Below are 14,284 nucleotides of genomic sequence, written 5' to 3' on the forward strand. Positions count from 1 at the left end.
CAGAGGTCACACTCCAGATGGGATGGACCTGGCTCTCTCAACTACAGTGTATGTGTGTGTGTGTGCTTAATTGCTCAGTCGTGTCCACCTCTTTTTGACCCCATGGACTGTAGCCCACCAGGCTCCTATGTCCATGGGATTTTCCCAGGCAAGAACAGAGGAGTGGGTTGCCATTTCCTTCTCCCGGAGATCTTCCCAACCCAGGGATCAAACTGGTGTCTCCTGCATTGGCAGGTGGATTCTTTGTCTGCTGAACCTTGGACCATGGTACATGCTCACAAATTAGCTGGGAATGGGAAGTCTGCTGCTGAGCACAGCAGGAAGATGCTAGGGAGGAGAAAGCAGAGTGGAGGTGTGAGGGAGGGAAGGAGGAGAAGAAATTCTGGAGTAGGGGTGATAACAGGACACAGAGATGGGTCTCCACAGGCAGCAGAGGAACACCAAGTCCTCAGGAAACTGGGGAAAGGAGACAGGAGAGGAAAGGAGGCTTTGAATGTCTTTAAGGTTGAAGTATGGCCAAGAGAGCCCAGCCTTCTCTCCTCCTGCCAGAAACCACATGGGGACTGCTAACAGGAGAAGTCTCAGCAGATTCATGAAATCTCTTCTCTCCCTTCAGAATCAGGGGTGAGAGGGTGGGGACCCCACAACCCCGCCAGCTGCATCTCTGCCCTGCCTGGGGACCCTGGGCTGGCCGTGGGGCTGGGTCTCTTGTGCTGTGACAGGATCTGCCCTGATCTCTCCTTCAGCAAAGTCAGAACAACCTACTGGGCGTGGCTGCTCACTTCGGAGGTGCTAGCCAAATACGTGCTGAGTGATACATCTCTTCTCACCCAGCCCCCAACTTTCCATCTCTCACTGGCCCCAGGAAGGAGATGGGGGGAGGTCCTCTGGAACTAACAAGGAAGGTAACCCTGATAAGGACTGCCAGACAGACAAACAAGCTCCATACAGAGGGATGGAGGTACAAGAGGGCCGCCAGAGAACCTTGCCTGGGCGGGGCAAGGTGGGGGGGTTCCAGCAGCAGCTCCAGAATGCCACGTAGCAGGGCTGAGAGGAAGACACCTGGCTGGCTGCTCCACCTTCTGTTCTCACACCACGTCCCAACGAAGAGCCCTAGTTCAGGAGGGAGACTCCCAGACCTCAATCCCCACTGTGAGAGCCAGTGGAAAAGTCCCAGGGGGCAGAGAAGCCGGCTGGGGCAGGAGGCAGGAGCCAGGATATGGGGAGGTTGTGTAGGGCTGGCCTGTGTCATCTCCCCTGCTGCTTGCTTGCCTCCCTTCGACATGCACTTCTCCACCCTCCTCTCACCCCATCCAGATGCTGGTACCCTGTTCATCACAATTATTTTCTCCCCATTTCAAAAAAATCCTTCCCCATTTCTAAGTTTCAGCTTTAAAAGTAATTAAGCAAACCATGTCACGTGATATCCAAATTACTTCTTCAAAGAATTTTCATTTTAAAATAAAGTACTCTTGTTACCCAGTAATTCTAGTTCTAGATCCAACAGAAATGCATGAAGGCATTTACTAAAGCACATGCACCAGGATACTCACGATACCCTGAACTGGAATCTAGTCAAGAGCCCATCAGCATAGAATGGATGAGGAAAATGGAGGAGGTTCAGAGAGCGGCACACTACACAGCCTTGGGAAGGACCAGTCATAGCCTCACAGCACGATATGAATGGGGCTCGCAAACAAGATGGGGCAGAAGAAGCCAGATGCGCCTTTCTGTGTGATTCCATTTATGCAGAGTTCAAGAACAGGCGATCATGGTGTACAATGTTAGAATGGGGATCAAGCTACCCCTGATGGGGTGACTGGAGCCAGGCTACTGGGAGGGCTGCAAGTGGGCAGTTGCTGGGTCTGGGTATAGCTGTGTTCACTCAGCACATTCACTGAGCATCTAGTCACTGCTCTGGCCCTGACCTGCATGAAGACCAGTCTTCCTAGTTTGCTCAGGATGGTCCTCACTTCAGCACTGAAAGCCCTGTATCCTGGGAGACCTGGCAGTGATGGTAAACTGGGACAGCCGCCACCCTCTAGGACTATGGAAGTGGGTGGCCATGTGGGCTTCCGTGGGCCCCATGAACTCAATGTCAAATAATGATCAACTGCCTGCCCCGCCCCACTCCCAGGTTTGTCCTGAGGACCAAACTGATGATCCGGATCCTATACCAGTGGGAAAACTGATGGAGACAGCAAGATGAGTCTCCTCGATGGCTGCAGGGGAACCCAGGGACCAAGCCAGGCCACATGTAGCTGACAAAAGGCTTTCTCAAGAGTCAGGTGTCTCTCCCAGGGAAAGATCCAGTGAGAGCACCATCCAGCCTGGTGCAGCCCTGGCTGCCTGGCTCTCTCTATTTACCAAGGGGCCACAACCATAGAGTCTGGTGTAGTTTTCTTCGCTCCTCAGCTCTCTTTCTCCTGGAGAGGCACTCCTGGCCACAGTTTCTCCTCTGTTGCCCTAGGGTGAGGCTATGCTGTGGGGGTGACCCCGAGCAGAGAAGAACATGACTCTCTGGGGTCCAGAACCCGTGACACAGGTTCAATGGAGTGAAGCCGTCCTAACACGCCACCGGGAGAGTCAGACTCTTGAGCACATGTAAATGCCTCACTGCACCAAAAAATCACTCCACTTCTGCTAAAGCGTTGGTAACTGTGGTTCCTAAACCTGGCTGTGCAACAGAATCACCTAAAGCCATTTCTTACAATGGGGTCCAAAGACCTGGGGGATCTAAGAAAGTACCTGTAGAGGTCTCCTTCAGGTTTTCTATGAGAATGTTTAATTTGTCCTTTTGCTTTAATGACAGCAGTTTTTTTTCAAAATGACTACATGCACAGCTGCAGTTTCAGGGAAACCAGCCCATAACTGTGCATTGCCGCAAAGCTCAGGTTTCCATTGAGGTTAATGCCTGCTTGCAGCCTGGGACTTCAGAGACTGAATCAGCCAGATTCCAGCAAGAGGGTGTGCTCTACGGTCTGATGCTCAAAGTGTAGAGTTCAGACCAGCACCATCAGATACCTGTAGCCTGTCAGAAATGTGGGTTCTCGGGTCCCCGGAACTTCTGAATCAGAACCTGTGATCTAAGGAGAGGCCCAGGGGATTCACGCAGATTACCGTCTGTGCAGACCTGGTCTGAATCCCTGGCCTCCTTGCTTTTCTGCAGCATTTGTAAATGAATGACTCCCTATTTTCCACCTAAGTTCCCACTTCTAATTACTATACAGTAGCTTTCCATTGTCTGTTGGCCCCACTAAAGGCTCTGTCATCAAATCAGTCCATATACTGAACTCAGAGATGAGGCTGGCAGTGGTGTCCTGCTGCCATGAGGATGGGGTGCGGTCCCCTGAGGATGACACCCACAGGAGATGCGCACCTAGGCTCCCTCTCTGCTTCTCTACAGACCCACAAACACATGCGAAGGTAAATTACACAGCACCAGCCAAATCCCATGGACGGAGGAGCCTGGTAGGCTGCAGTCCATGGGGTCGCTAGGAGTCGGACACGACTGAGCGACTTCACTTTCACTTTTCACTTTCATGCATTGGAGAAGGAAATGGCAACCCACTCCAGTGTTCTTGCCTGGAGAATCCCAGGGATGGGGAAGCCTGCTGCGCTGCCGTCTCTGGGGTCGCACAGAGTCGGACACGACTGAAGCGACTTAGCAGCAGGAGCAGCAGCCATATTCCTGCCCTCCTGACCAAAGGCCCCAGGCTGGCCAGCCTTAGGGATGAGGATGGGCCCAGAATGGGAACCGTGTGCGTGGAGCTAGACCCTCCCACAGAAGTTGACACAGGCTGTGGACATCACCAGGAGCACAGGAGCGAGGCAGGGCGGCAAGGAGGGGCTTGGGAGCCTGTGGCCCTCTTGACTCTGGGTGGGCTCCCCATCAGGCCCTGCCCTGGTCCCTCCAACATCAGGGCAGCCTGGGGCCCTCCCTCGTGCGGCCCAGGACTCACAGGATGTAGCAGATGACCCCGATGCTCCACATGTCCGTGGCATAGCCAATGGGCTCATAGTTGATCACTTCAGGTGCGACGAACTCCGGGGTGCCAAAGAGGACCTTCAGAGACCCTGCATTCTCTGCAACCAGGATGGAGAGCGATCAATCACTGGAACATCCCTAAGCCAACCCAAGGTGAGTCGATGCCAGGAGGGACACAAGTCAGGCCGGCCTTCAGCAGCTCTCCCCTTGCAAAACGGCACAGAGACAACGGTCTCCTCACAGAAAAAGTGCACAGACACACCAGTAAAACGGACAAACTACACGTGCAACTCAGATGTCTAGGGTGAGGTTGGGGGAGTGGGGAGAGACCGTGACAGCCCTGCCCCGGATGGAATGGCCTTCTGTGCGTCTGTCTCTCCTACGAGCTTCCCGATGCAGGGGTTGTGACTTGTGCTTGACAATAACCTCCACCGTGCACTCTGTTGTGAGTGCTCCGCTGCCTGCTTTATGAAGACTTTCCTGTTTAATACTCTTGCCTAAGAAGGAGCATGACCCCCATTTCCTAAGGAGGAAAGGGAGGCCCAGGGACTGATTCGCCCACCCAGTTAATGGTGGTCAGGACCTAACCCAGTAGTCTGACTCCTGAGCTGCGCGCCCCTTCTCCTCGTACCACTTTTCCACATGCAGCGTCATGTCTCTCCTCCCAGGAGCTGCCGGGAGGTTAGTCAGGAAAAGCCATAACCCCTAGGTGGTGCCTCTGAGCCCTAAAGGACCATCACCCACCAAAATGATTCCAGGGCTGGGTACTAAGTCCCCGTCTGCCTTCCCCTGTCACGCCCTGCCTCCTGCAAATGCAGGAACAGCAGAGATGCTTCAGAGGACCCTGGCCTAGACCTAGGGCCTGATTCCACTGCAGCTCGTGGTGGGACTTGCTGGGCAAAGTTACATGGACCTCAGCTTCCTGGTCTATTACTGAGGCTCACAAATCTGCGCTGCCTACCTCACAGGGTTGCTGTGAGAATCAAATGAAGGAAAGGATGTGGAAGTGCTCTGGAGACTGGACAGCAGGATGCACCGTCACCAGAATGTTCTGCTGATGAAGGCGCCAGAGTGAAAATAATCATCATAATATAAACGAATAGCTGACCCCTATAAGTACTCGGGCGTCCCTGATAGCTCAGTTGGTAAAGAATCTGCCTGCAATGCAAGAGATCCCCATTTGATTCCTGGGTCGGGAAGATCCGCTAGAGAAGGGATAGGCTACCCACTCCAGTATTCTTGGGCTTCCCTTGTGGCTCAGCTGGTAAAGAATCTGCCTGCAGTGCAGGAGACCTGGGTTTGATCCCTGGGTTGGGAAGATCTGCTGGAGAAGGGAAAGGCTACTACCCACTCCAGTATTCTTGCCTGGAGAATTGTATAGTCCGTACAATTGTACGGACTGTATAGTCCACGGGGTCACAAAGAGTCCGACACGACTTTCACTATACAGTGCATACTATGCCCGAGGCACTGCTCTTATCATTCTAATGTATTAGCTCATTTGATTCCCTTAACAATTCTATGAGGTGGGTACCATTATTACCCCATTTTACAGATAATCTGAGATGTAAATTCCCACAGCTAGTAAGTGGGAGGGGCAGTCTCCACGGTCTCTGATCTCAGCTCCAATCTGGGGCATCCCCCTTAGCACCCACGGAATGGAGCACAAACAGCCACTGCCATGACGCGTTGGTGACAACAGGGGAGGCAGCTCAGCCTTACCCAACCTCCTGGCCAGACCGAAGTCGATGAGCTTGATCCTGGTGCCTGTCTTGTTGACACACATGATGTTCTCGGGCTTGAGGTCCAGGTGGACGATGCCCTGCTTGTGGATGTACTCCACCCCCTCTGAGATCTGCTTCATGTACTTGATGCACTCCCGCTCCGTCAGCTCAAAGTCCTCATCAATGATGCGCTCGAACAGCTCACCCCCGGACACGCTGCGGGGACAGAGCGGGCACTCAGACCGTAGGAGCGGGGAGACTGGCCTAGGACAGGCTAGGGGAGGGGTCAAGGGCAGGAACGCCCAGGGGTTGGGGGCGCTGGGCATGTTCTGCAGCTTTCTAAGTTCTAGGCCACTGCCTCATTATGTGGGTCTCAGCCTTCCATTGTGTTAGGAGGACACAGGCCTCCTGGTTTCCTGCTTGGGGGACCCTGCCTGTGCTTGCTAAGCTTTGGGGGGATTCAGGGAAACATCTAGGCTGGACAATTTCAGAGGTGGTCATGAGCTGAGAGATCCACAATGCTCTCCTGAGCAGAAAGGGTAACTTCCAGGTAGCCTGTTTCCCCCAGATAACTGTAGATGTGAGGGACCATCCTGTTCTCCAGCCATGTCTTTCAGCCGTAAAGAACTGAAGCTTAAAATACTCACAGTCTCCATAAGCAGTGGCTTCACAAAGCCAGAAACAGAAAAATATCTCCAATAATAAGGAGCTTCAGCACATTTTCTAAAATTAATTGGCTGTAACTCATATTAATACTTGTAGTTGTGACCAATTTGCTTCCTCTGGCTAGGCCTATAGCATCAGTTTACTCCTCCATCCATAACTAACGTGTCTCATTGGCTGCCTGGCTCAGGCTGGGAGTGTAGTACATCCTTCCTGCCTGGATAGACTTTGGATCCTGGCCGTGGTGGTTCTGGGGCCTGCTGCAGGCACCTTTTGCTAAGGATTGGCCCAGAGGCTACAGCCAGCCAACATGTTTCCCTTCAGTGCAAATGCATGGGGCCTCTCTCCCAGCCCTCCAACCCACCTTCCTTGCTCAGAAAGTTTAAAGCTCTCCTTGGTAACTTATGTAGCATCCAGACACTAGTACGCTCTTTTCCACAATGGCCTATAGATCCATCAGCTGAACAACGCTGAGTGGGCTTCTTTTTAGGCCTGTCGTCTTCCAAGGGCCTTCCCTCTTCTAAGGGAAGTCATCATCAAGAAGAGCAAGAGCTGAGCTTGAACCCTGACTTTGTGTGACAATGGGCACATTACTTAACCCTTCTGAGCCCCAGTTTCCTCACCTGTGCCTACACCATAGTAGTTAGGAGTGAAGGAACTTCCGTAAAACATGCCTGACATACAGTGGGTGCTCAGAACATGTTAATTATCATTTGACAACCTTAAAGGGGTCAAATGGATCTTGTTTACTGACCCTTGAGGAAGAGACAGACAAAGATGCACAATGGGGCCCATGGGACCACTGAAGCCTTTGCAGGCTTCCATCACCACAGAACAGACTTTCACTTCTGAACTGGTAAAGGTCGGTTTGTTCCAGTGGCCACTGGGGGGCGCTAGAACCAACACTTTAGAACCAACTGAAAAGGAGGTCCCTGCGCAGCCAGGAGGTGGCGCCTCTGTCCTCAAACCCTTCATTTCTATTGCTCTCCACCCAGGCTCTAAATCAAACTCTAATTTCCCTTCATAAGTTCCTAGGTTTCAGGCTGTTCTTAACATCTCTGAGCCCGTTTCTATCTGCAAGGTGTCGGTAAAAATAGTGCCACCTCACAGGGTTTCTGTGAAGACTGAGTGAATTAATTCAGGTAAAGTGTTTAGAAAAGTGCCTGGCATATAGTAAGTGCTCAATAATACTAATTATTATTATTATTTTAAAACAACCAGTTGCAGAGGAGGCTATGGTTGAAATACAGACTCCCAAGCTTCTCTCCTGTAGATTCTGATTTAGAAAATCTTGGCAGGGTCTGTGATCCGTATTTTCAGTGAGTACCGCAGGTCATTCTTACCATCAGATAAGTTTGAGAAATACTGGTTTACTCAATTACCACCCCTGGGAGGCCAGCTGAAATTCACGTCCCCTGATAAACCACTCTCGATTTCATCATATGATCATTCCTTCTGTGGGTTCCCATAGTCTCATCTCTGAACATTTTGCATCAAGTCTGCTTTGTTTTAATGTTGTTTGTGAATATGTCTGGAAAAAGTCTGGTTCATCTCTAGACCCCTGTTTATACCTGGCAATATCTGGCACAGACAAGGTATCCCAAAATGTTTACTTTTAAATATTCTGAAAAAGCAAGCAACCTTTTTTTTTTTTTTTGTAGCATCCTTGGGGAGTGTCTGTGGCAATGAGTGGTAGAAATCTGAGCCATGGAGATGGTTACTGCTGCATTTCCAGAGGTAGTCTATTCAACAAAGGTGCATACAGATTCACACCAATTCAAACCTATTTAATGTATTTTGAAAACTGTTCCTGTGGTTCATTTTCAAGGATGGTAGGGCTTACACAAATAGGATTATTGCTTCTGTATAGGTTTATCTTCCAAATGCTCAAGACTCTGGGTGGAAAGAAGCTACCATCCACAGCAATGGGATAAAGCCACAGGCCAAGATTGGGCCAAGGAAATGTATACTTAATAGATAAATAGTGAGAGCGGGAGTGAATGAACTAATGAATACCCACCTTATCCCAAGGGACTGTATTTATCCCCCAACTGTAGATAACGGCCAGCCCTCGTTGGCAGCCAGAAGGACGCTACTCTATGGGGCTCCACACCCCGTCCCTGCCCTTGTGTCATGGCAGCCAGCTGCTTCTCCTTTGATCAGTTTTGCCAATGGTAGCACAAAGGTAAGACAGGCAACGGATGACTCAGCCTAAGCTGCATCTGCTTGGGTGCTCAGGGTCCTACCACCACTTGGAATGTCCCACAAGGACCATCCCTGACTCCCTGAAGAGGAGTCTGAAGGAACCCTTGTAACAGAGAAACACTGCTACAATGGTGGGGCCTTGTCCTGTAATCAAAGGTCAGAAAAGCTGAAGATACTTTAACTCTGCTTTCTCAGTGTATGTGAGGCAGCTGATCTGAAAGCTGGGACCTTGGAATACAGTTTCACTTTTCTGTATCACCAGGGATTGTCCTTCTCTTAATCTGTTTATCCATCAAACAAGGAGAAGAACAGATTGTACTGCTGAAAGCCAACCTTTTCCCTGTCAATGCCAGGTCTATTTAAGCATGGAAGGGAAGGACAGACGGAGTATCAATCTACTCCTTCAACTTTAGTCGAGCTCCTATCAAGGGGCAAGCTCCTTACTGCAAGTGCAGGAGAATCATCTGGTGTCTGTGCATGGAAGACTCACTCCTGTCCATGGGGGAGGCGTGGGGCAGAGGGATGAAAGCCAGACCAGATGAAGCCTTCTTACGTTTTCTCCCAACATTTTCCATCCAGCTTGCCAAGTCCCAATTCCAAGCTAAGTATGGTATTCTGCCCACTGGTGCTGCTGCCCGGCCTCACCCAGGCCGGGCTGCTTCCTACCCCCTCCTGCACCTTCTCATGAACTTGCTCAAGGTTTAATTTCTAAAGATGAGACATTTTTTCACATGTCCCCACATGCCCACACTTCCCGGACCAAGCAACCTGCTGTACAATAAATGTGAAGAGCAGAAGCCCACGGGGCTGTTGTGGGGGCATGACGAGTGAGGCCATGCACTCGGGCGGAATCTTCCCTAGAAGTGTGGAGCGAAGTTTGAATTGGGGGTTGAAAACTGATTCCAACTGACGAATGAGGATTTTCTTTGAATCTGTGTGAAAGTTGCACAGAACTTCAGAATTTAAAAAGTCTCATCAAATACTGCTCTTCAGGGGAAGGATTTCATAATTACAGAATCATGGCTCAACAGTCATAGAAGCTGCCCCCGGGCTTCCTGAAAAGTAGGATTTCCACACATTTAGTTGTGTGTTAAAATGCTCACAAAATAATTTTAAGTGGAGAAAAGACTGGGATATAGAAAAAGTCAATGCATCATACTCCTAAGAATAACTCTCAGTTATAAAGCCTCTGCCTGACACATGTTATTCCATCTAAGTCCCACTTTATTCACGGGGTGGTTTACAGCCTCCTTTTACAGATAATAAAACTAACAACTGGCACACTTGGGTAACTTATTCAAGGTCATGCAACAAGAGGCGGAGCAGGGATTGGAGTGAGGTTGCTCAGACTCAAGTCTGTCTCTTCACCGTGACTGCCCTCCCCGAGGAGCACAGACTGAAAGGAAACACACCAAAAGGCTCAAGAAGTGCAGGGAGTCACTCCTCAAACTGGGGCTGCCTCGCTGGCTTCAGCTTTCCTAGGAAAGGACACTGAGATGTTAACAGGGTCCTCTCCAAAGGACTGAGATCCCTGAGTCTCGGCATGAGCAATTCAAGGATGCTGGAGGTGATTTCAGAATATTGCCAAAGCTTTCAAATGCACATCTCCTTTGTTCCAGCACTCCCACACTTCGTGGGATTTATCCTATGGATGTAAAGCAGGCATGAGGGTAAAGATGTATGTACAAGGTTACAAACACTGCCTTTTTGTAAAGCAAAAGCCTGGAAAACATCCAAGCCCCTATCAAAAGAAGACAAATAAACTGTGGTCTATGTACATGATGAGATCCCAGGGAGAAGGGAGAATGAGGAACCACTGGCTGCTGGTATGGGCCTCTCCAAGGCACACTGTTGAATGCAAAGAAACCAAGTATAGAATATTGAGTGCAGCTTCTCTTTGGGTTAAGGGGTGAGAAATATGAAAATATATGTGAATTATATCTATAAGTGGGCTTCCCTTGTAGCTCAGTTGGTAAAGAATCCATCTACAATGCAGGAGACCCGGGTTCGATTCCTGGGTTGGGAAGATCCCCTGGAGAAGGAAATGGCAACCCACTCCAGTATTCTTGCCTGGACAATCTCATGGACTGTAGTCTGCCAGGCTCCCCTGTCCATGGAATCGCAAGAGTCGGACATGACTTAGCGACTAAACCACCACCACCAAACCACCACCACCATATCTATAAATAATAAATGATTGCATTTCAATAAAGAAACTTTGGAAGGACACAGAACTAACAAAATTCATTACCGGTGGTGATGACGGGTAGATGGGGGACAGGTGTGGGAATGAGACTTTCATTGTATATTTTCTTATATTTTTTGATATGATTGTATCATATACTTTTAAAATTCAGATTATAAAAAGGAGAGGAAATGCTTAAAAAATACACACTGTGGAGGAGGCCTGGCTTACCGACTCTAGTATGCGCATTTGTGTGTGTGTTTGTGTGTATGTGTCTGTTGTGTGTATGTGTGTGTGTGTTTGTGCACACGCAGACCAGCAGCTCAGAGGGAAGAAAGAGAAGGTTGGGACTTGAAGAAACAACAGAATCCAGGGAAGCCTTGGCTGCATGTCATCTGGTCATCTCCCTGCCTCTGTACAGCCAGCTCAGAAAGCACTGCTCTTGGGTGAGTGAGAGGTGAAGAGAGAGCAAACCAGCATGGGCCAGGGGCACGCAGGACAGAGCAGAGGGCAGGGGCAAGGCTGGGCCCCCTTCTCCCTCACAGGCTCTATCCCCCACTTCTGCTCTAAAGCCACCTTAGGTCAGGATGCCCCGAATGAAACCAAGGAGGCACAGGGGCTGCCCTGGCCTTTCACAGGGAGGTGAGGGGCAAAGGGGTCCTCAAGGACCTAACAGTGTGTTCTGGAGCTGAGCAGAGGGCAGGGGAGGGCAGTGGGCTGGGAGCAGCACCGTGCACAGTGGGCTGTTCTCAGTGGTCAGCACCTGGCCAGACGGGCTGCAGAGTGTCGTGCACGTCCCAGTCCTGCCTGGAGTGCTCTCCATCTTGGGGGGTGGGGGTAGGGTGGGGGGGCAGTAGGGGAGGAACAGGAGGGCCTCCCGGACCCACTGCGCCAGGGCCACCCCTCGCCGGACCACTCACATCTCCAGGACCATGACAATGTTGGCCTTCTCTTCGAAGGCGTCCACACACTGGACCAGCTTGGGGTGGTGCAGGCAGTTCATGATGCTGATCTCCTGCCGGATGTTCTCTTTCTCCTTGGCCGAATACGCCTTGAAGAATTTCCCTGCCCAGATTTTTCCAGTTTTCTTTTCTACAAGTCGAAAGACCTGTCCAAATTTCCCACTGTGAATGAAAGGAAGAGAGAAATTTAGCCCAGCTGTCCACCGAATGGGGATGGCCAAGCGGCAGCCTGTGGGACACATGTGGCCCCTGCCCTCTTTTTATAAATAAAGTTTTCCTGGAACACAGCCATGCCCATTTGTGTCCACATTGTCTGTGGCTGCCTTTGGGTTTCAGGAGCAGAGCAGGAGCTGCAGTGCCGAATTGGCCCACAAACCCTAAAATATTCATTATCTGGCCCTTTACAGAAAAAGCTGGCCAGTCCCTGCTCTAGATCAATGGAGCACATTGCTAAGGCTGACAAATCTGCTCTCCATCACTGGTCAATGTCAGCCCGTGTATGGCCCCACATTCTTACCCAAACTCTGTCTAGTCCTGCTGTTCTATTAGTAAATACTTTCTTTTTTTGGCCGCACCATGGCATGTGGGATCTTAGCTCTTCATCCAGGGATTGAACCCATGCCCCTTGCAGTGGAAGTGCAGACTCTTAACCACTGGACTGCCAGGGAAGTCCTTGCTATTCTTTTAGGACCGTCATTTCCTTGGGCTGAGGCCTCGGTCTTGGCAACAGACTTTTTTTCCTTTCCCCCCAAAGGGATCCATGACATCAGGCTGAGGAAGTCCTCCCCAAATACAGAGAATTTCTGGGCAACTGCCTTGCCTCCACACACTTTCAGCACCGGGGCCATGGAGACAGCCTAGCAAGGCCCTGTTTCCTCCGTGGTGATGGGTGGTGGCAGTCTTCTGACCTCACTCCTGCCACAGCACAGGGTCCTTGTTCGGGACTCTTATGAGGTTGATGGCACTCCTTTACTTGCCAGAAACCCTCCGGAAATAAAAGCTGAGCCCCATTCTTTTTTCTTCCACCTTCCATCCTCCTCCAAGGACAGATGGTCAGAGGGAGGCAGGAGGCCCTGGATGCTGCTGCTGCTGGCGGGGACAGCCTGGCTATGCCCAGGCCTCAGTGTTGGGGTCTGAGTCCATTGGTGTCTCCACAACCCAGGGAAGAGCCTGAGCAAAGACTGTGGACCAAGCTCGCGGTGTGAGGGGTGATGATGGGAACTGTGTATCCAGCGGGCATATTTTGCTGCAGCACTAAAGCTAGACCGGTTGAATGGGAGCATAGATCCAAGGGAAGGGATCTTACAGACAGGCCAAGCCAGCCTGGCTGCCCTGGGTTATGTCCTGCGGGAGGGATGGGGGCGGGGGCGCAGAGAAGGAAGGACCTGCTTAAGCTTGCGGAGTTGAGCCCCGGGCACAGCAGCTCCTAAGACAGCCCTGGACTGGTGATGCTTTTGTGGGTATTCGCAGGTCAAGTCTTCCCAGAACCTCAGTCTGGGGAGTTGGCAGAACCCAGGGAAGGACGGGAAGAGGAGGCATGGAATTTAACCTCGCGCCACCCTCACTCTGGGGTCCAGAAGGGGGCCCACTCCACTTCCCACTCCACTTACGATCCTAGTCTCTCTTCGATGTCGTAGAAGTCGGACACTTTCTGCTCGGTATTGACCGTGACGGTCCGGTAGTCGACCTCAGGCTCCTTCTCATCTGCAGGGTTGGGGCGGGGTGAGTGTGAGCCATCAGATCCCTCCTCACCCCCATCCACCCCTCGAGTCTACCCAAGGACAGGGCCCAGCACTCACCGTCATCTGACACCTCCACTTCGTCCTTCGGCTCTGGGGGCAGAGAGGATACAGGTGATTAATACTGAAGGTCCCGTGAGCTAAGCAAGCTGGGGGCCTTGTCTGGCTTCAGCCTTCCCAAGCACGAGACTAAGCCCAGAGCTCTGTGCATCGCCATGGGATCAGAGGCTTCACACTGCAACAGGGCCACGAATACACTGACAGGCCCTGGCCTCCTCACCCCACCCAGCCCCTCCTCCATCCCCACCTTTCAAGGTCTCCTAGACATGTCCATCTTCACATTTTTCTAGTTTCTAGAACCTACAGACAACTTGGATAGTCCCTTTCTGCTGCTGCTGCTGCTGTTAAGTCACTTTAGTTGTGTCCAACTCTATGCAACCTCAGAGATGGCAGCCCACCAGGCTCCCCCGTCCCTGGGATTCTCCAGGCAAGAACACTGGAGTGGATTGCCATTTCCTTCTCCAGTGCATGAAGGTGGAAAATGAAAGTGAAGTCGCTCAGTCGTGTCCGACTCTGAGCGACCCCATGGACTGCAGCCTACCAGGCTCCTCTGCCTATGGGATTTTCCAGGCAAGAGTACTGGAGTGGGTTGCCATTGCCTTCTCCTCTTATAGTTTCTACTAGTATCAAATCCATTTATCTATTTACTGAGCTTTTTCTGGAATTCTAGCCGTGTACCAGATATCTTGCCAGTGATTGTGGGTATACAAAACAAAATACAGATGGTGTGATCTCTCCATCATGGTGTGATTTCTTGG

General features: G+C 51.0%; 1 protein-coding gene across 7 annotated transcripts in view; it reads right to left on the reverse strand.

Moving 5' to 3' along the window:
* Nucleotides 1-14,284, reverse strand: part of MYLK (myosin light chain kinase) — a 284,510-nt gene that overhangs the window by 19,091 nt on the left and 251,135 nt on the right. For all 7 annotated transcript variants that reach the window (XM_044942611.2, XM_006078551.4, XM_044942623.2 and 4 more), the window contains 5 exons: nucleotides 13,527-13,559; nucleotides 13,338-13,431; nucleotides 11,686-11,889; nucleotides 5,711-5,928; nucleotides 3,963-4,086 (listed from right to left, as the gene is read on the reverse strand). In XM_044942611.2, the coding sequence (XP_044798546.1) occupies nucleotides 3,963-4,086; nucleotides 5,711-5,928; nucleotides 11,686-11,889; nucleotides 13,338-13,431; nucleotides 13,527-13,559 (673 nt within the window). The remainder of the gene's footprint in view (nucleotides 1-3,962; nucleotides 4,087-5,710; nucleotides 5,929-11,685; nucleotides 11,890-13,337; nucleotides 13,432-13,526; nucleotides 13,560-14,284) is intronic.

The sequence above is a fragment of the Bubalus bubalis genome, chromosome 1 (genome assembly GCF_019923935.1).
Source record: "Bubalus bubalis isolate 160015118507 breed Murrah chromosome 1, NDDB_SH_1, whole genome shotgun sequence".
NCBI classification, from domain to species: Eukaryota; Metazoa; Chordata; class Mammalia; order Artiodactyla; family Bovidae; genus Bubalus; species Bubalus bubalis.